The 23,028-nt window shown below is 36.5% G+C and overlaps 4 protein-coding genes across 5 annotated transcripts; 1 reads left to right on the forward strand and 3 right to left on the reverse strand.

The window, feature by feature from the left end:
• Positions 1-4,284: 4,284 nt before the first annotated feature.
• LOC108805993 (gamma carbonic anhydrase-like 2, mitochondrial) lies at positions 4,285-6,003 on the reverse strand. Its single transcript, XM_018578003.2, has 2 exons — positions 5,528-6,003; positions 4,285-4,860 (listed from the first exon to the last, which is right to left on the reverse strand). The coding sequence occupies exons 1-2, from the start codon at positions 5,922-5,924 to the stop codon at positions 4,484-4,486; spliced, it is 774 nt and encodes a 257-aa protein (XP_018433505.1). The 5' UTR covers positions 5,925-6,003; the 3' UTR covers positions 4,285-4,483.
• A 1,663-nt stretch (positions 6,004-7,666) lies between these two features.
• Positions 7,667-11,099, reverse strand: LOC108812581 (protein INVOLVED IN DE NOVO 2). Of its 2 annotated transcripts, none has more exons than XM_018584872.2 (7): positions 10,944-11,099; positions 10,167-10,573; positions 8,970-9,784; positions 8,595-8,882; positions 8,314-8,523; positions 8,008-8,247; positions 7,667-7,913 (listed from the first exon to the last, which is right to left on the reverse strand). In XM_018584872.2, exons 2-6 carry the CDS (start codon positions 10,558-10,560, stop codon positions 8,011-8,013), a joined length of 1,944 nt encoding a protein of 647 aa, XP_018440374.1. In that variant the 5' UTR covers positions 10,561-10,573; positions 10,944-11,099; the 3' UTR covers positions 7,667-7,913; positions 8,008-8,010. The 2 variants fall into 2 exon arrangements, with proteins under 2 accessions (XP_018440374.1, XP_018440375.1); XM_018584873.2 differs by having other exon boundaries at positions 10,931-11,071.
• A 4,426-nt stretch (positions 11,100-15,525) lies between these two features.
• Positions 15,526-15,857, reverse strand: LOC108811015 (uncharacterized). Its single transcript, XM_018583077.2, has one exon. The coding sequence runs from the start codon at positions 15,810-15,812 to the stop codon at positions 15,603-15,605; it is 210 nt and encodes a 69-aa protein (XP_018438579.1). The 5' UTR covers positions 15,813-15,857; the 3' UTR covers positions 15,526-15,602.
• Positions 15,858-20,150: 4,293 nt separating this feature from the next.
• On the forward strand, positions 20,151-21,834 carry LOC108805872 (non-specific phospholipase C6). The gene is made up of 2 exons (XM_018577851.2): positions 20,151-20,934; positions 21,227-21,834. Exons 1-2 carry the CDS (start codon positions 20,354-20,356, stop codon positions 21,717-21,719), a joined length of 1,074 nt encoding a protein of 357 aa, XP_018433353.1. The 5' UTR covers positions 20,151-20,353; the 3' UTR covers positions 21,720-21,834.
• Positions 21,835-23,028: the final 1,194 nt, after the last annotated feature.

Here is a 23,028-nt window from a genome sequence, read left to right on the forward strand (position 1 = left end):
ATATGCTACAGAAAAAAACAAGTTGTTTGTATTATTTTAAATTTAGAATATAATTATCATAAAAATTATGTAAAAAAAGATATATATATATTGTCTTTAAGCCACAAATAAATCTTTGGACGGCACGGTGGATGGACTAAAGAACACGATATAATTTCTTGCTGCCAATATTGCTTGTTAATACGCCAAAGTGGTTTTATATGCTTGATTAATTGTATACAATATTTTTGGAATATTGTTTTTATATGCTTGATTTATTTTTGGAATATAAGGGATATCGAGACTAATCCCTAAGGGGATGTGCAATTCACAGATAAATCCTTTTTCGGGTATGCAAATGGACCCTAAAACATGGATTCATATCCGTGTTAGTGTCCAGAAATCATGATTTAGTTCCCTCCGGCAGGGTTCGAATTCGCAACCTGAATGCAGGAAAAAACCCGTCTTTATCATTGGGCCATGATGTTCTCGACTATTTTTGGAATATTAAATGCTTTATATTTGTTTTCATATGTATTTCTTGATTTCATTTTTGCAATATAGAATCTCTTTAGATTTTTGTTTTCATATGTACAATTGAAATCAAGATTTTAAAATGCTTTATAAACTCCTCTTTGTCAGCTTTCGTATCAACAAGTCGTTACTTTACCATATGCGGTTATGTCAGAGTTTTGAGATATCGTTGACTATCATATGCGATTATGTCACAGTTCCCTACCCTTTAATTTGTTCCATTGGAAATATAGAAAGCTCAATAACTTTGGCCAAAGTAATGTAATAATCTAAATGCAGTTAAAACTAATGTAGTCATCTAAATGCAGTAAAAACTATAGGACGAGTCCAATTATCAAATCTAATTGCACGATTCCGAACCTTCCAAAGCTAAGCCCGATTTAAACTATTTCAAGATTTGGAAACGTAAGCTCCAATTGCAAATTCCAAGTTTTGTAACGCCATTAAAATTCCTAAGTCTCTATATTCTCTTCATGAGAATTGAGAACTCCGTGATTACATAGGGGACACGTGACACACTCAAACACATATGTTTCGTTTTCCTCCATCAGAGGCTCCACACAAGACACAACACAACACAACACAGCAAGTTCTCCAATAAGTTTGAATCTTTGATTTAAAAACTTGTTCCATATTCAAAGGAAAGAAAAAATACATACCTGTCTATCCTCGGAAAGTAGACAACTATCTCGTGCTTTTTTTTCAGAAACAAGTTAACATTAGGTCAGGCTCGGCAAAAGCATGATGTGCATAAAATAGAGATATTGGCACGGCTCAATCAAATCAAGTGACCCAAGAGAAAGATAGAGTGATCTGATTCGATTCAACCGTACCAATATCGCTACTTAGAAGTTTTACCTGTTGAGTAGATTCACAACAAGTCATATTAATATGCAGAAGAAGGCGACTAAAATAATGGAAACGCATATGTTGATATTGAGTTGAGGTGTATGTTGTATATATACAACTTAAGGGGTTAGAAAATAAATTGGAATGGTTGATACGTCAAAATCCATGATGTATGAATTTTAGTCTTATAAAAAGCTTTTATCACGTGGACTTTTGTTCTTAGTGATAGAACACAGCATGTTGTCTATGGTAATACTGGGGATGCTGATAATGATGATAATTACCCAACGATGAGATCATCAAAGCAATATATTTGATGTCATGACTTTGCATGATAATGAAAAAGCAAGTAGAAGGGAGGTGATAGTAGTTGAACAAGGGTCCCAAGGAAGAACTTTTTGAAACTCGAAAGCAACAGATTAACTAATATGTCACCAAAAAGTCATATAAGTATGTATGACTTTTTACTCCGGTTAGCATTGAGAACGTACTTGCTTTAAAAAAAAAACATTGAGAACGTATTTATTTTTATTTTATAAAATTTGGGATGTAAAAATTGGCAACAAAGATTTAGTTTACAACCTGGTCAAGACTAGATATATATAATTCAGAGCGTGTCACAAGTCATAGACTTAGTATATGGAGCTAAATCGAGCAGATCCAGTTTTTTGTGATTATGACCAAATCCGTTTATATCTGATCTGTATAGCTCATGTCAATTTCTAGTGAGTTTACTAGTGATGACTCCTTACTAGTCAGTAGTCACTATACATGTAAATAAAACTGAGTCTCAATGTTCAAAGCTAGAGAGCTAAATTTACAATTAAATATATACTTTTTCTTGATAGAAAGGTTTTGAAAACTCTATCATACATTGGAGCAAAATCTTCAAAACTTTTCTATCAAGGTAAACATATATTTGAGCCTTTAAACTAAAAATAATGGTTGAAAATTTAGGATAGAAAACTTTTTCATACGAATGAATGGCAAGTGGCCAAAATTTGGAAAATGATTGATCTTACCACCATCCAATACAATGATGCTGGGTTTCTAAAGAATAAATAAGATAGGATAAAGAAACCACTCCATGAACAAAAAAGTAAAGTAAAAATACTTAAGAATGCATTCAGTTTAGGCATGGCCACATCATCCGGAACCGAAGTTTTCCGAGATTTAGTTTTAGTTTAGATCCTATCAATTATCCAAGTTAATCCTATATCTCTAGTAGGGCTGGGCGTTCGGGTACCCATTCGGGTTTCGGTTCAGTCCATTCGGGTTTCGGGTTTTCGGGGTCAAAGATTTCAGCCCCATTCGGATATTTCTAAATTTCGGTTCGGGTTCGGTTCGGATCTTTGCGGGTTCAGTTCGGGTTCGGATAACCCATTTAAAATGTTTTTAAATTTTCAAAATTCATTATATACTTTAAATTTTCAAAATCTATAAAAAAGATAATATATTACATACAAATTTTCATAACATATATGTCAAAATACCTTAATTTAATATATAAATTGGTTTTCTTTGAATATTTGGATAAAGAATCAATAGATATTTAACTATTTTGATGTTTTCAGTATACTTTAGCTATTTTAAACATTTACTTTTAACTATTTGCATATATTTTCCGAGTATTTTGGAAAACTTAAAGGTATCTTATATATTTTAAATATTTTAATATACATTATATATAAAAATAATGTATATATTTAAGTATATAAATTTATTTCGGATACATTCGGGTACCCAAAATATTTCGGTTCGGATCGGGTTCGGTTTCGGTTCTTTAAATACCGAAATTTTGAACCCGTTCGGATATTTAATCAATTTCGGTTCGGATTCGGTGCTACTTTTTCGGATCGGGTTCGGTTCGGTTTTTCGGGTTTGGATCTTTTGCCCAGCCCTAATCTCTAGAATCAAAAAAAATTAAATCAAATCAGAACCTAATCAGAAACTGAATGAATATCATTATTTTTATAATATAGTTTATATATTTATAAATATTAACTATATTTAGTTTTAAAATAATCAAATAATTTTAAAATATTGTTTATAAACTGAAATATCAAAAACATTTACTACCGAAATACTTTTCATCCGAAATATTTTAAATTATCTGAGATATTTAAATTTTTATCCAAAAGAGTATGATAATCTAGAAAAAACTAATTTTCTGACATTTTAATTTGAATTAACCAAAAAACAGAAGCAAACCAAAATCAAATGAGAACCAAAATTATTTTCGGTATTAGCCGGTTTCTGATTTTGTTATCTGAACGTATAATATACCCTACTAAATACCTATTATACCCTACTAAATACCCAAACGGATCCTTAACCTCTAAAACCAAATACCCAAAAAAGCGAACTGAAACTGAATGGCCAGGCGTAATTCGAACTGTCGAGGTGGATAATGTGTATTTGAAAAGCCAAAAGGACACCACACTCTAAAAAGAGTGGTTTCTGATATTTATATGGTGGTGTCCGTGCTCTAGGGATCAACTCAAACGTTATTGAATTGCCTTGTCAACAATTATCAAAACTTTGGCAACAATTTTTACTAAGGCCAACCAGCCTAAGGAGAAGCTCTAAAATCCACCAACTTCAAGTGAGAATAGCTAATGTGGTTTCAAGTGTGTGTGAGTTCTATGTGAATCCATTTTCTAACAAAACGTTGGCACACAATAACTGGATAGATCATTAACATTACTGCAGATCAACATAACAAGAGCGACAAGTGAGGTACCGTTATATTGTCTTGAACATAGTTTACGTTTTTTCGTGCGTTATATGGCATAATTTGTGCTATGTTACAAACTTACAATCATTTTTCTTTTGTTCAATCAAATGTATAAGATTATGAAAACTGCTTCTTTTATGAACTCAGCAAATCTGAAGCTACCCCTGACATAATTAGACGAGAAAAGGAAAACGTTTTCACCATTATCATCTTATTATCGAAAGTTCGAACACAAGGATATGAATTTAACAAAATAAACAGAAAAGACAACATTTGGAAACTGAGTTTTGCTCCGCAGCTACTTATTAAGATCCGACTCGAAAACAGAAAAGGAATCTTCAAAATGAGGGAAGTAGCCAGAAAACCTGAGAAAAGGAAAGCTTTCTAGACAGCAATCCCAAGGGATTTCTTGAACTTCTCAACCTCACGATAGACAGTTGAGTAAGGCAAGAACTCAGAGAAGTAGTCTCCACTAAGGTGGTTAATGGCAACAGCCAGTTTCGGGATCTCCAAGGTTTCCTCATTGGTGAGCGTTCGAATAAACCTTGCTGGGTTGCCTCCCCAGAGTTCACCAGATGGGATTCTCCTCCCAGGTGGAACAACGGAACCAGCTTCCAGGATCGACCGAGTCTCCACCAGGGAACCTTCCATCAAAATCGAGTGTTGCCCGATGATGCATTCGGGTTCGATAGTGCATGATCTTAAAAGACTGTATGCACCAACCGTCACATACCTATCGATCAATGTCTCTGCTGGTAATCCTGAAAATTTTCCCAAAGTAAAAAAAAGTAAAACTTCTAAAGATCAGATCTTTTATCTCATCACATCACATCAAAATTCAAAGCCAGCAGCAGCAAAGAGTTAGACTTTTAAAAATATACAGAGCTATTGACCAGATAAGATCACTGAGACTACTTTTTTTTTAATAATACCAAAGTCAGTAATCTCCTAGACCCAAAATAACAGCATGTAATATTAGTTTCATCCCCGCGGTCACTGCTTCTTCAACTAGAGTCTAAGATCATCATTAACCCCAGTCTCTTAACTGGAGTTCTTAGCTTAGGTTAAGAGCCGGTTCTTAGTTTTTCTTAGATTTTAACTAAAAAAACTAATAACCGTATAAAAGTCATTTCTTAACCAAAAAGTGTAAAAAAATAATAATAAGAGTCAAATTATGAGTTAAAACCCCGGCTAAGAGACCTGGTTAATCATGCCCTGATCAAACCAGTAATCAAACCAGGAGGTTTGTGAACTTAAAACGATGATACGAAACCAAGTTTTGGCAAAACTACAAGAAGCTAAACTCATAACTACAAAATCTTGTTCCAAAGCGTGTCCTAAGCATCTAAGCAACAGGCTTCCTATTACTAACACAAGATGGTGTGTTGTGGTATTGTCACTAATCAGAATGAAAGGGAACAAGAGAACCTGTTGGGGACGACCAGGCGGCATGAACAACACACCGTTCCTGGACGTTAGAGCAGAAGCCAAGGGTGATCTTATCGAGATCTCCTCTCAAAACGGCGCCGTTCCAGACGGACGAGCCGTCCCAGACTGTGACCTGACCGGCCAACACAACGTTGGGTGCCACGTAGGCGTCGACTGCGACCTTGGGTAGCCACTGTCCCAGAGGAATGATCTGTCTCTGCCCTCTGTAGTCCCACTTCGCCCGATCCGCCGACGGCGTCACCTCCGATTTGGGCTTAGGAGCTTCCGTCGTCGTCGCCACCGCTACAGCTTCCGCTGCGAAGTGACGCCGAATCAGATTCGAAGACAGGGACGGGGTGAGGCATCTTCTGGAGATTCGAGCTAGCGAGGTCGCCATTGGTATGGAATCAGGATTCTTCAACGATTTCTAGAGAGAGAGAGACAGAGAGCTTCTCGGAGGAGGGGAGAGAGAGAGATTTCGTCAAATGAATAGAAGGGGAAGCAGTATTGGGCCTTTAAGGTTTAAGCCTAAATGTTATGGGCCTAAATCAGGCTAAGGTTGATATATTAACGCAGTGTACCAACTTACAACTAAGGGGATGACTGGTTTCTCCGCTACCATCCGCAAACGCAGCTTTTGCGGTTTGCAACGGTTGTTGGCGTTTCAAAATAATCACAGAAAACGCTACAAATCACTTCAAACCGCTCCGAACCTTTTAAAATCAAAAGCTGGTTACAGCTAGCGTTTGCGGTTACGGGCGGTTGCAGGAGAATAAATTATTTTTCTTTAGAAACAAAATAAATAAAAGTAATACTAAAAATATCCAATAAATTTTTTAAATTGAAATAATAGAAATTATAAAATGTATACATATTATATTTTAATTTATATCATAAAAATTTAAAACCAAAATATTCTATAAATTTTAAAATTTTAATAATATGATTTTATAAATATGAGTTTTATATTTATTATATTATTATAATTTTTAATACTTTTATAATTATATAAAATGTAAATATTGTTAATTTATTATTTAACAGATGGTGCGATTGGTAGTTTACCAGTCATAAGAGTTCCGCAAACGCAACAATTTCTAACCGTTGTACCAGTCGTACAAATCTCTCGAAAACGCTTAAAACCGCAACCACCCGCACCCGTAAACTCCTGCAACCGCTGCGGTTAAGCCAGTCAGGCTCTAAGTAAACTACTGAATGGCGGCTTCTCTATTTGAAGAGTTTTGATGTCAAACCAAAGGCTAAGCAGCTAAGCTTAAGACATTTTGTTGTTTTGTCATAGAGAAAGTATGTCATCTTGTTATATTGTTTCTAACATACTTACGTTTAATATTTCGCAAATTTCGGAAGCAAAATGAGAGCTTGTCTCTCTCCTTTTTTTAACAATGTTTATTTTTACAAAATTTTAATGAAATTCTGTAAAAAAAAAAGAATGCTAACTTTTTAAGCTCTATAAAGTAAACACAATCTTCAGATATAAATGAAGAAAAACTGTTGAAGTTTAGTGATTTCTATATTTAATAAGTAAATTTCAATTTATATTTACATACCATCCTTAGTTATTTCTGATTTATGTTTTTGTATTTTTCATCGAAATTTTCTAAATCCATTAAAAAATCTCAGGTGTGAAGTGGTGGGCTTACCCATCCCAACCCGGAGTATGCTGGGACTCGCGAAAAGCAGCACCTTACGTCGAGGAATCATTCTCGGACTCCATAACGGACTCCAAAACGCGTAAAGGCCTGCACCTCGGTGTGGTGCTAGAAAAGAAACTTGTTTAAAGTTATGTAAATTTCAATTAATACCTAAAATCATCACTAACAACACATGATTTTCTTTGAATTTAAACAATTTGAATCCAACAACAAACAACCTCTACTAAAATTTTAGACACATGTTGAACTTGAGGCATTTGGATTCATCAAGCGGGGAATATATCCTTGGTGGACAAAAGGAATGAGTTGCTGATGGAGGTTAAAATTGATAAAGCCATGCATAATTTGGATCGTAATAATAGTTGGCAAAACCTTTTAATTTTTATGAAGCAAATGGCGTGGCGTATACAACAACTGAACTTCACGGGGTATTCTTGTGTGTTGCATGGTTCTCAAATGAGGATGATTGAAAACGGAAACATAGTGGTTCATGTGAACTATATTACAGTGATGAGACATTATTAATACTAGTTGCCGAAATATGTTCAAAGTTAAGACATCAAAGATGTGTGTTCCCATTAATCCACTAATGAGTTCTGATAAAGAGAGAAAAAAAATAAACAGACGGCAAAGGTTCATCAATTCCTCTGCAACTACATACCGAATAGACGGCATTTTATTCAGTAGGCTAGTTTCCCTTCTTGTCCTTGCACCTGCGAAACATCATCACCAAGTCCTATATGAGCGACACATATAGCCTGAGAATAAAAAAACACATAGATTTGCTCGCGTAGCATCGGAAATAACCTTTTAAGCCATTCCACGCTTGCGTTTAGACTTCTCCCATTCATCAAGTAAACAAGTGACACCTTCTTCAAGTGTAGCCTTCCTGTCTTCTTTTATGTTCCATAGCTCCGTTGTAATGTACCTTCCACTTGGGTTATACTCGTTTATCTCCAACAAAGCTCTCGTTACCGCATTATAAGGACCATCTCCTAGATCTTCCTTGAGCTCCCTCAGCTTCTCGTCCCTCTCATCTATCACTTCCTATAAAAACCCACAAAAAAAAAATTAACATTAACCAAAACAGTAAAACCAATTTGATCTTCTTACCACTTCTCTTTCTTGATTTTCAAGCTTGATCCGCTTGAATGGGTGCCAATCTGGATCTTTGAGATAGTCTTCCCAGAGCTGGAGAACGTCAATAGCTCTGTCCTCCACATCTTGCTGACAATACTTCTGCTGAAGTGCATCCATGAACGGTTTCGTCACCAGCTCTCCCATTCTCTTCACACCGATATTTTGTTTCCACTCTTTCATAATCTACAAGAAAAACAAAAAAATGCAGTTGAATAGTCAAACCTAAGGAGCCTAATATTATTTATGATACTTACGTTAACCAACTCTTTACGAGCTTCTTGAAGCTCATCGTTGGTTCTGCGCTCTCTGAGTATAAGAGTTTGGTTAAACTTGTCTAGGTCTGCAAGCTCTTCTTCTTTCTCAGTTAAACCTTTGTAGATATTCTCCACTTCTTTCACAATCTCATCGTCTCCGTCTGACCCCATGTGCTTCTTCACGTTCAATTCTCCTTTCAACCTCTCAATCTCTAGCTCGATCATTTGCTTCTGATCTCTTTGTCTTTCTAGTCTTATGATCTTCTCATGAAGCTCCTCCTTTTGCCTCTGAGATAGGTTTACAACATCACAAACAATGATTATGAAAAGCAAAAAAAGCTTTTGTTTAACAAGAATAGGTAAAAGACACTAAACCCTCTGATTCTCAGCCAGTTTTTTAACTTCTTCATCCGCCTTTTGTTGCTCCAAGGAAGCTAGCTCAAGAGAACTATTCTTGGAAGCATTCTCCTGCAGATCTTCAGCCAAGTTCTTCCTCTCGGTCTCATTGTGTGCTTCCCTCTTCGCCAGCTCATTACCTTTGATCTCCAGCTTCTTCTTCTCCGACTCCAGCTGCATCTTCACCCTCTCATGATCAGCAAAGATCTTGTTAACATGACCCATTGTCCTCTCCTGTATAGCATTCAGCTCGCTGTTATGCTTCTGCAGAATCTTCTCCTTCTCTTCCAACCTCTCCTTAAGCTCCTTCGACTTCACCGAATGAAGCTCCTCATACTCCTTCACACCTTTCTTCTTCTCCTCCACAAGCTGCGTCAGATTCTGCACCAGCTTCTGCTGCTTCCTCGCCTCCTCTTCAGTCACCTCAGCTATAGTTTTGAGATCGCCCTTCTTCCTCAAGTCTTCTCCGATGATGTTGTTCCCGTTGTAATCATCAGCACGAGCGATCCACGCGTAAAGACCAGACTTAGGAGGACCATCTTTCCTGAACCAGTCTTTCTTCCCATGACCATCCACAAGATAAGCCTTGTCGAAGGAAAGAGCATTGTGCAGTCCGTTCCAGTCTCTGTTGAACTCCACAATAGCTGTCCCTGAAAACCCCCAGTGGTTCCATAAAGTACGAACCCTGGTGGGATTAAACCCTCTTTGAATGTACTCATCTCTTAGCTTGGACCCACTCTCACCCGTGGTTCGACCGTTTGGTGTCTTTGTAGTTGGAATGTTAACCACTACACCTGTTTCATCAGTAAACATACACACAACAACAATCACTAAAAGCTCCATCAAGATAATCTAACAAGGTGAGTTTCTTTAGAGCTGCATAGAGTCAGCGCCGGTCCTGGGCAAAGCCGAATGAAACATTATTCCTAATCTCCAAATTAAATTTTTTCTTAAATCGTCTAGAGCCCTCAAAATCTCAAGACCATTTATAATCTCCAAATTAAGAAGAGAAAAAATTATTAAAAGCTTTATTAACTCGTCTACGGCCCCCAAAATCTCAAGGTAATTTCTATCTCCAAATTAGGAAGAAAATAAATTATTAAAATATTTATTAAATCGTCTACAGCCTCCAAAATCTCAAGGCCGGCCCTGCATTAGGGTGAAGAAAGTGTGTACCTTTCCAAGGGCAGACGAGCTTCTCATCCTGGTCACAATCTTGAATAGGATCACCAGTTTTTCTTCGCTTGGAAGAAGGCTCAGCTTGTGAATCAGAAGCAAGATCTTCTTGGAGGTATTTGGCAAGAGCAAGGTGGCTAGCTTTCTCCTTTGCGGTTCTTTTGTCGGAATTGCTATTACCGACTCCAGAGGCATGTTGGAGGAGATCTTTGTACTGGAAGCTAGGTTTCTTCTTGTTCGGACAGTAAGGACACGTGAAAGCATGAGGAGAGAGTTTGACCTTGACCTTTCCGCTTTTGAGAGTTAAGTAGATCTTGTCTCCGTACTCTTCCATTTCGGAATCACTTATGTCTGAGTCTTCTTCGTCTGAGCTCAAGACCACCGTGCTCCCCATCTTGTTCTTTGGTCTTATTAAGATTGCAGTTTTTGCAAGAAAGAAATATGAGACCAATTATCAATAAGCTGTGATCTGGTTTCGAATTTTTAACAATGTGGCTCCCTTACGTTACTTTTTTCCCCTAAAGATGATTCCTAATTTTTTTTTTATTTAAAAGTTTATTCCTTTACATTTTTGAGCGAAGTGATAAGGGAATTGCATGTTTGATATTTTGAAAGAGATTTATGAAAGATTTGTTCGTAATTAAAGAGTTCAAGAGGGAGGGAATTGTGAAGGAGGGAATTCAAACGAGATCGATTTGAAAAAGCGAATCTCTGTTTTTGTCCTCTTCTGAGAAATGCAGATTGAAAGAAATAAAATAATTTACCGGAGAAACTTACAGGAGGGGAGGAGGAAGATGATGATGATGGTGAAGCCGGCGATACTCAGTGTCCGGAAAAAGACGAATCTCTCTCTCTCTCTCTTCTCAGTAGCTTTAGGGTTGAAGCCAAATTAAAAATAATGTCCTTATTAAAAATAAGGACATTATTTTAGTGTCCTTTATTTTGATTATTATTCTTATCAGAGATTTTTAGAAATAAAAAAGTAAAAAGTAAAAAAGAAAAGAGTCAATAAGAGATGAGAGAGAGAGTAGTCAAAAGACTCTAAAACTGACACATCCACATTTACTGTCTTTCAATCTTCACCATAGGCTTGGGCATCCGGGTCTTCGGGTCGGGTTCGGGTCGGGTCTTGTCAGGTCCGGATCTTTCGGGTCCTCGGAAATTAGATCCATATGAGTATTTATAATTTTCGAGTCGGCTCCGGGTCGGATCTTGTCGGGTCCGACTCGGTTCGGGTCTAGAATTTTAGTACCCGTAAAATACATATAATATTCGGGTATTGTTCGGATCCGGGTCGGTTCGGGTATATAAAACTCCAAAAAACTCGAAATACCCAAACTGGACCCGAAAACTCGAAAAATACACAAAAAACCGTAAAAATATCCGAATATTTACCTAAAATCAGACCTGAAAACTCAAAAAATATCTGAATACCCAAATTATATTTTCTGAAAATCTAAAATTACACTCAAAATTTGAAATTATACCCGAAAATACGAACCTAAAACTTAAAAAAAGATTAGAAATACCAAAAATATACCCAATCACCCAAATATACCTAATATATAAAATAAATCTCGGGTATTTCGGGTACCCGATCGGGTCTTGGGTCGGGTCCGGGTCTTATCCAAGACCCGCGGGTCCAAAATAAAAAGACACATATGAGTACTTATAATTTTTCGGGTCGGTTCCGGGTCGGGTATTTTCGGGTCGGGTCCTCGGGTCCGGGTAAAATGTCCAGGCCTACTTCACCATCATATACGTATTTCCAACCACTCATTATCTTCTTATTTTTTAAAAGGATTTTTTTTTATGACCATGCTATCCGAAACTTCGAGAGGATCCGATTAATACTAATGAATTTAGTCGGGAAATCCGCCGAGGCATCTAGAAAGTCTAGTGATCTCCTCATATGTAAATCCTACTAGTGGCCACATATTAGTAGGTTTCTCCGTATTACACTTGGAAATCCCTCAAAATAATCACCTTCCACCAACGTTCGAACCCAGAACTTTCCAGATTAAGTTTAACCACTAAACCACTAACGCATGGTTTTTAAAAGGGTTTTGTATTCTAACCATCATTTATTCTCTTAATTTTTTAAAAAATACATAGTAAATCTTCAAATATAAAGAGACACCATTTAACCCTTTAAAATACTATTCATTTTTCACTTTATTCTTTTCCATTTATATAAATTTAATAATTTATACTTCACATTTTTTATGTTATCATATACATCATTCATCATATTTATACATACAAAAAGATAGAAATTCAAAATTAATTTCATAAATTTTATCTAATGCATATGGTTAGAGGTTAGATATGGTTGGAGGCTGAATATAAAAAAATAACAAACATTCAATTTAACAGTTATTGAAACATAAAATATATTGAATGATATAGACCAACGATGAATAAATCTTTTTATTTTGTAGAAATTAGGTTTAATAGCCAACTATAATTCATTAAGTAACCAAAATTCACTGGGGTAACTCTTTTTACCTCTATCTCGGGTTGTGTAGAACTAAAACTTCTTTTTTACTGGCATCAGAGTCGTAATTTTCTTTAATCAACTTTTATTACTTCTTGGAATCTGCAAAACATAGTTTTTGCCACAGTACAGGTAACAAGGACAATTTTTGTGTGTTCCAAGGCTTGATTTGATTGATCGCTGTTGTACAACATTGATGCGCAAGTGAAGCGCGTTTGTCAAACGCGTAATCACTTTTACAGTTAGTAGTTGTGTTGCGTCGTCGTACTGTTCGAATCTAATCTGAGAAAATAGGGTCGATCTAAAGTTAAAAGCCCATTGGTTCTTGTAAACCTTTAGACGTTTTCACAATTTATAGAGCCCAAAGGAGAAGGATTAGTTTTAGCTTCGAGTTAGTTTTGGGTCTCGTGTAAATACTACATTCAGTTTTCTTTTCTATCAACATCCTACGTAGATTTCACAACCATTATGAAACATAACATTTCAAACTGTATCGAGAATTCGAGATATTTTGTACATCTAATTCGTGTTCATTGTTAGCAGGAACTCGTGTGTTGAATTAGAAAACTGACACAAATTGTGTTAAAAACAAGAAATTGTGTACCCTCTTTGTGATAGAGCTTGTTCAGTGCCATCTTAAATTATTTATGAATCTTGTTTAAAAAATATTAACAATATATTTAACAAATATAATAAATTTTTTAAAAGTTTATAGTTTTATTTGTATATTTAATGTTTCTTTTAAATTTATAAACTCCAAATTTAATATATCATCTAAAAATATAAAATTTTAAACCATATTTGTATATTTATTTTCATTTTTCTTAAGTTATATTTTTAGGTTTAGGTCATGTTCAACTGTTTTTTTCTTGAGAATTGGCTTAGGTCATAAGCGTATTAAGAAAAAAGAGCCTTTTGCTCACCTCGGTTTTCTACCTTCAGGGAAATACATGCTAACTATGGGTAGGAAGCAGGAATCCTTATGTAAATAATTTCGGGGGGAGGGGGGGGGGGGGGGGGGGGTTACAGATCTCTTATACTACCATCGATCGACAGAGCAGAACGACCAGAAAAATAAGTGATGTTAGAAAGCCGTATGATAGGTGGTAACTATCTTGTACGGTTCGGAGGGTAATCGGCGTACTCCGGGAGAAATCTTTCGCTCTATCGAACATACAGGGAATTGGAGGTAGTATTCTACCGATGTTAAGTCATGGACTGGTTCCTTCAGCCCTTTTTCTATGTGTTGGTGTTCTATATGACCGACATAAGACTCGACTTGTTAGATATTACGGAGGTTTAGTGAGCACCATGCCGAATCTCTCTTAGACGAAGGAAGTAGCATCTAATCTAAGGAAGATGAAGACCAGATATTCAAAGGAATATTTGACAAAGCAGAAACATTACAAGCATACATAAAATAGGAAGCCTACACACACCGTAGACCAGCCACACACCATTAAAAAGGAAACTAAGAACATAGTACATAAACCAAAGACATAGAGCAAGCATATCAATATAGGGAAAAACTGCCTTGGAGGCTGGAATCAAAATAGGCCTCCATGAGTTCCTGAAATTGATTCCTGAGTTCAACCAATCCCCTTAACTAATAGATGCTAGTTGGGGGGCCATCCGCTTAACCCAGCCCCAATCTAAATAGTTGGAGGTTTGGCTCCAGGCTCCAACTCGATCTTGTGGTAGACTGCCTTACTAGGGCGCACTTGGCAACTAATTCGTGGGGCATGATATCCCAAAATTCCTCAAGTACCCGCTTTATTTAACCCGATCTGCAATCCGGCTCTCCTGGTAGGGCGCTTGCTCTCTTCTTGGCAGCCTTCTTCAAGAATTCGGGAAGGAAGACCTATTGAATAAGTCTCCAATCAATGCTCAGCAGGCTTAGCTTGGAGTGGGACAGGGGTTCCTCACTCCGTGCCTCTCACATTGGGAACTTCGCTCCTTCCTAAAACACTGGAGACTGAGGCGCATTCGCAACAATACATCTATGACTAGAGAATTAGGTATAGGAAGAATAGATCTAGCAACTGTTCAACTGTTGTTCACATTATTAGACGGCCCAGCTTGTTGTAACAGAAACCTTGCGAGCAGATTTTTCAGTCTTGCTAGACTGGCCTAGGATATCACAAAATATTGTTTAGCCCCCAAATTTAAACAATCAATACACATCAATTTTGAAAGAATCAGTAAGTGCCATATTGGTTAGATGTAGAATCATATGATAGTTGATAACAATCTAATTATTGCATCAAGTTTTAAAACTCGATGTATATAATTATAAATGTATTAGTCTAACAAGGTGAAAGTTAGTTGTGAAGAGAAAACGGGAAAAAGGAAAGTGATAGTTAACTATTGACAGAAAATGTCTAACCAAATCATCAAAATGTCATGTAGCACGCAAATAAGCGACGCGTAAGATAGCGACACACAAACCAAGTCTGTTCTCTTCGGACTCTAGCCCTTTGAAACAAAACTAACCAATATTTCACCACATGAACCGAACCAAACGGAAGAAACCCAATACGAAGTAATGCTTAAACCAAGTTTCAAAAAAAAAAAGTAATGCTAAACCAGGAATCTATCAAAATCGTTAAGCTTAAACCAGTTCTTACCGACCTGATGCAAGTTTTTTTTTCCCACTTTCACCAACACATTCGTAATTCGTGCATCAAACAAACCACAAACCTAGAACCAAATTAACCTGAAAACTAGTCAGGGCCACAAAACCATATTTCAAACCCGATAATTAAACACATCAGATTATGAAAATTTAGCTTAGACGCATATTCAGATTAAGAATCACATATCCCAATATGTTTACACCAGACAGAGAGCGAGTTTAAAGTCAAAGGCCAATTGTAAATTTTAAACAAACCGGTAAGAAGAAGACAACGACAAACCAGATAACCGAAATATATCATAAATTAACCGGTGTAGATGTGGAGACGAATGGCGATGGTGAAGATGGTGATGAGACCGAAGAAAATGATGGAGTGAACGAGAATTGAGGCTCCGCTAGTTTGCATATTCCCGAATTCTACGATTCGACCTCTCGCTGGAATCTGAAAGAGCAGTCCTGGTGTCAACAGCACGAACAGTATCACTGCGATCACTACAGGTCCCCAGTCCGCCATTGCTTTGATGCGAGAGAGAGAGAAGAAGAAGAAGAAGTCAGAGAGAGAGAGAGAGAGAGTGGTTGAGAGAGGTTTTTAAAAAGTTTTGAAGAGTCCGAAACGTCTCGCGGCGTGATGTGAAAGGAAACGGCCGGTGGCAATGTCACGTGCGTATACGCTGTTTTCTAAAGACGACACGTGAGTCTGTGGCTAATGTTTCAAGTTAATGAGTTCCTTTCGGTTTACGACGGAGTAAGAATCAAATGGGCTCATCTAGGATACAGTTTTCTATCTGGGCTGTCTAAATCTGGCCCAGTATAAATATGCACTAATATTTTCTGTTGATTTTCTTAAATCTCTACAATATCCTCCTAAGCCTCGACATTCGGGGTCCCAATCGGGTTTCGATTTTATCTAATCGGGTTTATGTTATTCGGGTTTATCAAAATCAGCCACATTCGAATTATTTAAAAAATCGGTTCGGGATCGGTTCGGGTTCTATCGGGTTCGGGTCGGGGTTAGTAAATCTTCAAAGAACCGGTACAACCCAATGTACTTTCGGATTTGGATCTCAATCGGTTCTTCGGTTTAAAAATATCTAATTTATACCTCTTTTGTAACCAAAACATAAGAAAAATCGGTTCTTCAGGTTTGAAATACCTAATTTGTAACTTTTTGTAACCAAAACATAAGTAAAATCGATTTTAAAATAAGAAATAAACATCAACCGTGATCATTCAAAATCAAACAAAAAAGAAACATATTTATTGATAAAAAGAAAACCAAATGAACGAAAGTATAAAACGAAAACCACGTTCTCATGAAATGAGAAATATTGTTTAGTGAAAACAAAATCTAAATCTAAATATTTCAAGATTCAATAGCCACATTTAACCATCAATCTTCATGTAATAGTACCACCAACATTCATGTAATAGATAAGTATTTTAAATGTTCAATATATATTAATGTATTTTGAATATGTATTAGGAATTGAGATCATATTTGGTATAAGATCTTTTCGGGGTTTTGAATATTTCGGGTTCTATCGGATATCTATTTAGATTCGGGTTCGGTTCGGATAATATCCATAACCCGTAATACCATAAAACAAGATCCATTCGGTTTTTATGTCGGGTTCGGATCGGTTCGGATTCATTTTAATTGGATCGGATTCAGTTTGGATTTTCGGGTTCAGTTTATTTGTCCAGCCCTATATCCTCCGATCCACTTTTTTTTTTTCTTATCCTCCTTTCCATCCACTTGCAGCGCGTATATGCTTTAGTTCTCTCCGCTTTCCATAAAAAGGCGAGTGAATGACGTAAACTATTTTGTACTATCTTTCAAAATTGGTTACGGATGACAACTAAAAAAGTTCTATGGGTGTAACATTTGAACGTTCAGTGTTCACAGGACCAAATCTAGTTAGTTGGTATGACGTGATCAGCTCAGTACTCGGAGGAGTCAGTGGGTAACTTGTGGGCGAGTTTTCCTTTTCTCCTTTTTATTGTTTTTTTTTCTTTTTGGCTTCACTCTTTTCTTCTTTTTTACCTGGATTTAGACATTTATAAATTTGAATGTAAACACAAATTTTAATCTTTAACTCAAATCAAATTTGTACAAATACCTGAATAGATCATGGATATTATTCACTCATAGTGATGCTTCATCACACTTTCGAATAAGTTAGAAAGAAGAGAAGATGTATTGACCATCATGTTTGCAGCTAGTTATATAACAGGTGAAAATTGAAAAATCCTGAAATCATTTATTTCTTCTTTCGTTCTATAACTTATATTGGTTACCAATTAATCAAACACTATAAAAGAATTCTAACATCAATTCCTTTAAAACATGCACTGACCTAAATGTACTTGCTGAAACACCTTAGCCTATTAGTTAAGATCTAAAAACTTCTAAATTTTAGAATTTGAATTCTAGATTATGCAATTTTTTGAAGATTATTAGATACAAATCTTATTAAAAGTTCTAGAGTAGTATAGATAGAGCCGTTTTGTGGCCATTTACTGCAAAGAGATTTTGTCCATCACAGATGTCGTACATACGAAATTGTTTGTTGATCTAAATGTTTCAGGAGAGTTTTATCGAAATCTTTATCCATAGAGCTAGAGGTGCCAAAATGAGTTATAACTCATGAGCTGGCTCAGCTCAACTCGAATTTTCATGGCATAATCTCTATTTTTATGTTCACTTAATAAATGAGTTTAATGATCGAGTTTAAATTAGATCACGAGTTATATAAACGATCTTTAATGAACATGAGCTAACTCATGAATTTGGTCGTTTTTATATTGTATATATATGGGTGACTTCTATTTTTCTTAGGTAAGAAAAAATAGCTTCTATAGTAATCATATTTATCTTTTAAAATTAAAATGTAAAAACAAAGAATAATAAATATATACATATATATATTTAAAAGAATATTGATATCAATCCTCAAATCATATATCTTTAGAATTAAAATATAATTCGAAGACTCTCATGCGGAATATATATCTTTACAATTTGAATAGATGAAGAGTTTGAAAATGAATTAACTCATGATCGAGATGATTGAAGTTCGAGTTTGCATATTGAAATTCATATAATAAATGAATTGAATTGAACTAACTCATGAAAAATCCAAACTCACCATGAGCTGACTGAGTTGATCGAGTTAGCTCATTTTGACACCTCTACGTAGAGTTGGTAATGAATATCATATATGTTGTAGGTAATTGTTCATTATACTACATAAATTAGAAATTATACGATGATTTAATGTGATATCTAATAGTTTTATAAAAAAAACTAAACGCACTACTCATTAACTTATATGTTAAGCACTAACTAAATAGTTTATTCTTTGGTACGAAAGGCACTAAGCATTAGCCAAAAGTTTTGGTGTTTATAAATGGAAGATCAGTGCGGCGGCACATTAGCAAAAAGTAATTATCATGATGGTGATACTATTATGTTTTGGTAAAACGTACTCTCCCTCGTTTTAAATTATCATTCTAAATTTATGCATATATAAAAATTTATGCACACATATTAGAAAACATGTTATTTTGTATATTTTCAAAATAAAAAAACAAAATTATCTGTACATTTAATTTTATTTCAACCAATATAAAAATAAACTAAAGAATCTCATCAATAACTTTTGTATTAAAATTCTAAAACTACATTTATTTATTTAGAAATGAAAAATTGTCTGTAATGTAATAAGACAATTAAACTAAAAGAGGAATAGTATTTATTACTAATACTATTGGTAATTCGGTACATATAATTCCTGAAATAGCTTTTAAAATCAGATTTTGTTTTTGATCGAACTTTTAAAATCAGATCAGATTTAAAGTTTAAACTCCAGTATAAACCTCTGTTCAAAAACGCGGCCGCGTACCCGTATAATCGGCCGCTTAATCGTGAAACTTATGACCACCGAGGCGAGTAAGGTCAATTCGGATGCTTAATACAGCAGTCCGAGTTATGGCCATGTAGAGCGTAGATTAAGGTTACTCGGCCGCGTAATGGAGAAATCGAAAGGTTAAAAAATTGTTATTCAACGCGGGTAAACAAGATTACAAGGTCAAAATCATGTATTATAACGAAAATCTGTTATGATTGGGCAAGAATCGTGAAAAAAAAAGTTTAAATTGACTAGAATCGTGAAAAACAACAGTGGGAGTCGGAAATTAGGATTTATAATCGATCTGGGTAAATGAAAAAAACGATGGCATAATTGTAATTTCTCATTCATTAATGCAAATGTGAAAAAAAAAGTTAAAAACGCTACTGCCTGCCACTCGAACCTGAGACGTTGACTTAACAATCCCACACGCACACCGCTAGACCACGCAAGTTTTATATGTCTAAGCTACATTTTCACCTATATAGCCTTAAAACTAGGCGCCAATTAGTTTTTCTCCGAGTTTTTTATAAATCGCTAGGCGTAACCCGAACGAACGTACAACGCCTAGCGAGTTTCCGAACAAGGGTATAAACTAATGGCAGTATGGGCATTTTTAATATTGTGTATCCATATGTGAAAGTTAGAAATATAAAGACTAAACCAGTCGGCAAGATCTCACAAAACTAGAACCCCAGGAACCCACATGTAACATCTAAAAGAAAACAAATGGCCATCTACGTGGTTTTCACAAAGCCATGTCTTCTACATGTATTTCTCAATTTCATAATTACATCGACCAGTAAAAAGAGAGAGTAAATCTCTGAGTTTTCGTTATTTTCTCAGTGAGAACAGAATCTTCTTTTACGTAAATCAAAGTAAAAGCAGTAAATAGAAGCCATAACTTTGTTCGGTTGACAAAAAGGACTTTCTCTTGCTTTCCACACTTCAAATCTTCTTACTCTACTCTTTTTACGTCTTTGATTCTCTTCTATCCTCTATCTTCTTTTTTTTACTGTGTTTCAAAGAGACTATTATCTCTTCACTGTCTTCTTTATGTTCTGTCTGAAACCAAACCAAGGCAAAACAAAACCACAGAATCAAGTCCTCTTTCTCAGATATTCCGGAGAAAACTAATCCACTCATGAAGCTATCAGCTTCAAGATTTTCCTCCACTTTCTCACACTTTCTCGCACTCTGCTGTCTTCTCACACTATCCCATGTAGCTCAAGGATCCCATCAATGGCAATCACCAATCAAAACCGTCGTCGTTCTGGTCATGGAGAATCGATCCTTCGATCACCTCCTAGGCTGGATGAAGAAATCGGTTAACCCTTCCATAAACGGTGTAACGGGTCAAGAATGTAACCCGGTTCCGAATTCTACACAAACCATATGTTTCACTAGCGACGCTGAGTTTGTGGATCCGGATCCGGGTCATTCGTTCGAAGCTGTGGAGCAACAGGTATTCGGGTCGGGTCAGATCCCGTCCATGATGGGTTTCGTCGAGCAAGCGCTTTCGATGCCGGGAAATTTGTCGGAAACCGTCATGAAAGGCTTCCGGCCTGAAGCTGTACCGGTTTATTCCGAGCTGGTTAAAGAATTCGCTGTGTTCGACCGGTGGTTTTCTTCTATTCCTGGTCCGACTCAACCGAACCGGCTGTTTGTCTATTCGGCTACCTCACATGGTTCAACAAGCCATGTCAAGCAACAGCTTGCTCAAGGGTACATTTTCAAATTCTTTCGTTTAGTTTTTTTCTTGATTATTTAATTTTTAATTTAATAGTATGAATTTTCATTCAAATCGTGAATACCGGAATGAGTAATAAGTAATTTCCTAATTTAAAAAAAAACATAAGCAATTAATAACATTTCATTTTGAAAAGAGTATAAATGTGTTTCTCGGTATTTCAAATGCTTGATTAATTTTATTTGGAAGAATTAGTCAATTTTATAGTACTTTTTTAAATTATCATTACCTCTAGCTATATCTAGCATTTTCATCATGTGATTTCAGGTTTCCACAAGAAACAATATTCGATTCACTCCACAACGACGACATTGATTTCGGAATATACTTCCAGAATATTCCGACCACATTATTCTACCGTAATCTCCGACAGCTAAAATACATATTTAAACTGCATCAGTACGATCTGAAATTCAAGAAGGACGCAGCAAAAGGAAACTTACCGAGCTTAACCGTCATAGAACCGAGGTATTTCGATCTCAAGGGCTTACCGGCTAACGACGATCACCCATCTCACGACGTAGCTAACGGCCAAAAGCTGGTTAAAGAAGTATACGAGACACTTAGGTCGAGTCCACAGTGGAATGAGACGCTCCTAGTAATAACCTATGATGAGCATGGTGGGTTTTATGATCATGTGAAGACTCCTTATGTCGGTATACCGAACCCGGATGGGAATACCGGACTATTAGAGCTAGTGAAGCTCAAGCTTAAGCTCGATGAAGATGGTGACGAGAGGAAGAAGAAGAGAGTCAGTTAGAGATTTAAAATTGTATATTTGACTTAATGAAAAATGTAACAGTATACAATCTGTTTTATATGTACATTGAGAACCGGTTTAATCATATATACAGAATCCGGTTTAATAACTCTAATACCCCCCCCCCCCCCCCTCAAGATGGAATGAACAACTTGTGAATACCCATCTTGGATGTTAAGGTCTTGAAAACATGCGGTTGAACAGCCTTAGTGAATAGATCAGCAAGCTGATGTTCACTCTTCACGTGCATCGTCTTCAAGAACCCGCTTTGCAACCGTTCCCGAACCACATGACAGTCGTTCTCGATGTGCTTCGTGCGTTCGTGGAATACAGGGTTGGAGGCAATGTGCAGAGCAGACATGTTATCACAGAACAATGTTGCAGGGCCAGAAGGAGATTGATGAAGAGACTTGAGCAGAGATGTTAACCAGATAAGCTCACAAGTAGCATCCGCCATGGCACGATACTCTGCTTCCGAGCTGCTCCGGGAAACCGTTGGTTGCTTCTTTGAGCGCCAAGACACCAAAGAGTCACCAAGAAAGACGCAGTAACCAGTGATGGAGCGTCTAGAGTCAGGACATGTTGCCCAATCAGCATCACTAAACGCAGTCAAGGCCAGATCAGTCGAAGACGAGTAGAATAAGCCTTGAGCAGGATCATTCTTCAAGTAGCGAAGGACTCGATATGCTGCAGTTAGGTGATCAGAACGTGGAGCTGCCATGAACTGACTGAGCTTATGCACAGCATAAGTAATATCTGGTCTTGTATGAGTCAAATATAAGAGACGACCCACAATCTTCCTGAAAACTGAAGCATCAGGCAGTAAAGTTCCAGTAGACTCAGATAGCTTTTGATTTGGTTCCATAGGAACTGTAACCGGTTTGCAACCAAGATAGCCTGCATCTTGGAGAAGCTCCAACGTGTACTTCCTTTGGTTGAGAGATATGCCTTGAGCATTCCTGGCAATCTCAAAACCCAAGAAATATTTAGCTGGACCAAGAACCCGGAGTTTGAAAGCAGCTTCCAGCACATCTTTGAAGTGTGCAATAGCAGCTTCATCATTTCCTACGAGCAAGATATCATCAACATATATCAAGGCAGCAAGGAACAGAGTTGATGTAGTCTTCACAAACAGAGAATGATCAGCATGCGCTTGAATGAATCCTTCATTGAAGAAAACAGCAGAGAGTTTGTGATTCCATTGTCTTGATGCTTGCTTAAGACCATATAATGATCTGTGGAGACGACAAACAGAACCAGGAGGAACCTTCTTGCCCGTTAATTCTTCATAGCCTTGAGGAATCGTCAT

The sequence above is a fragment of the Raphanus sativus genome, chromosome 6 (assembly GCF_000801105.2).
Source record: "Raphanus sativus cultivar WK10039 chromosome 6, ASM80110v3, whole genome shotgun sequence".
NCBI classification, from domain to species: Eukaryota; Viridiplantae; Streptophyta; class Magnoliopsida; order Brassicales; family Brassicaceae; genus Raphanus; species Raphanus sativus.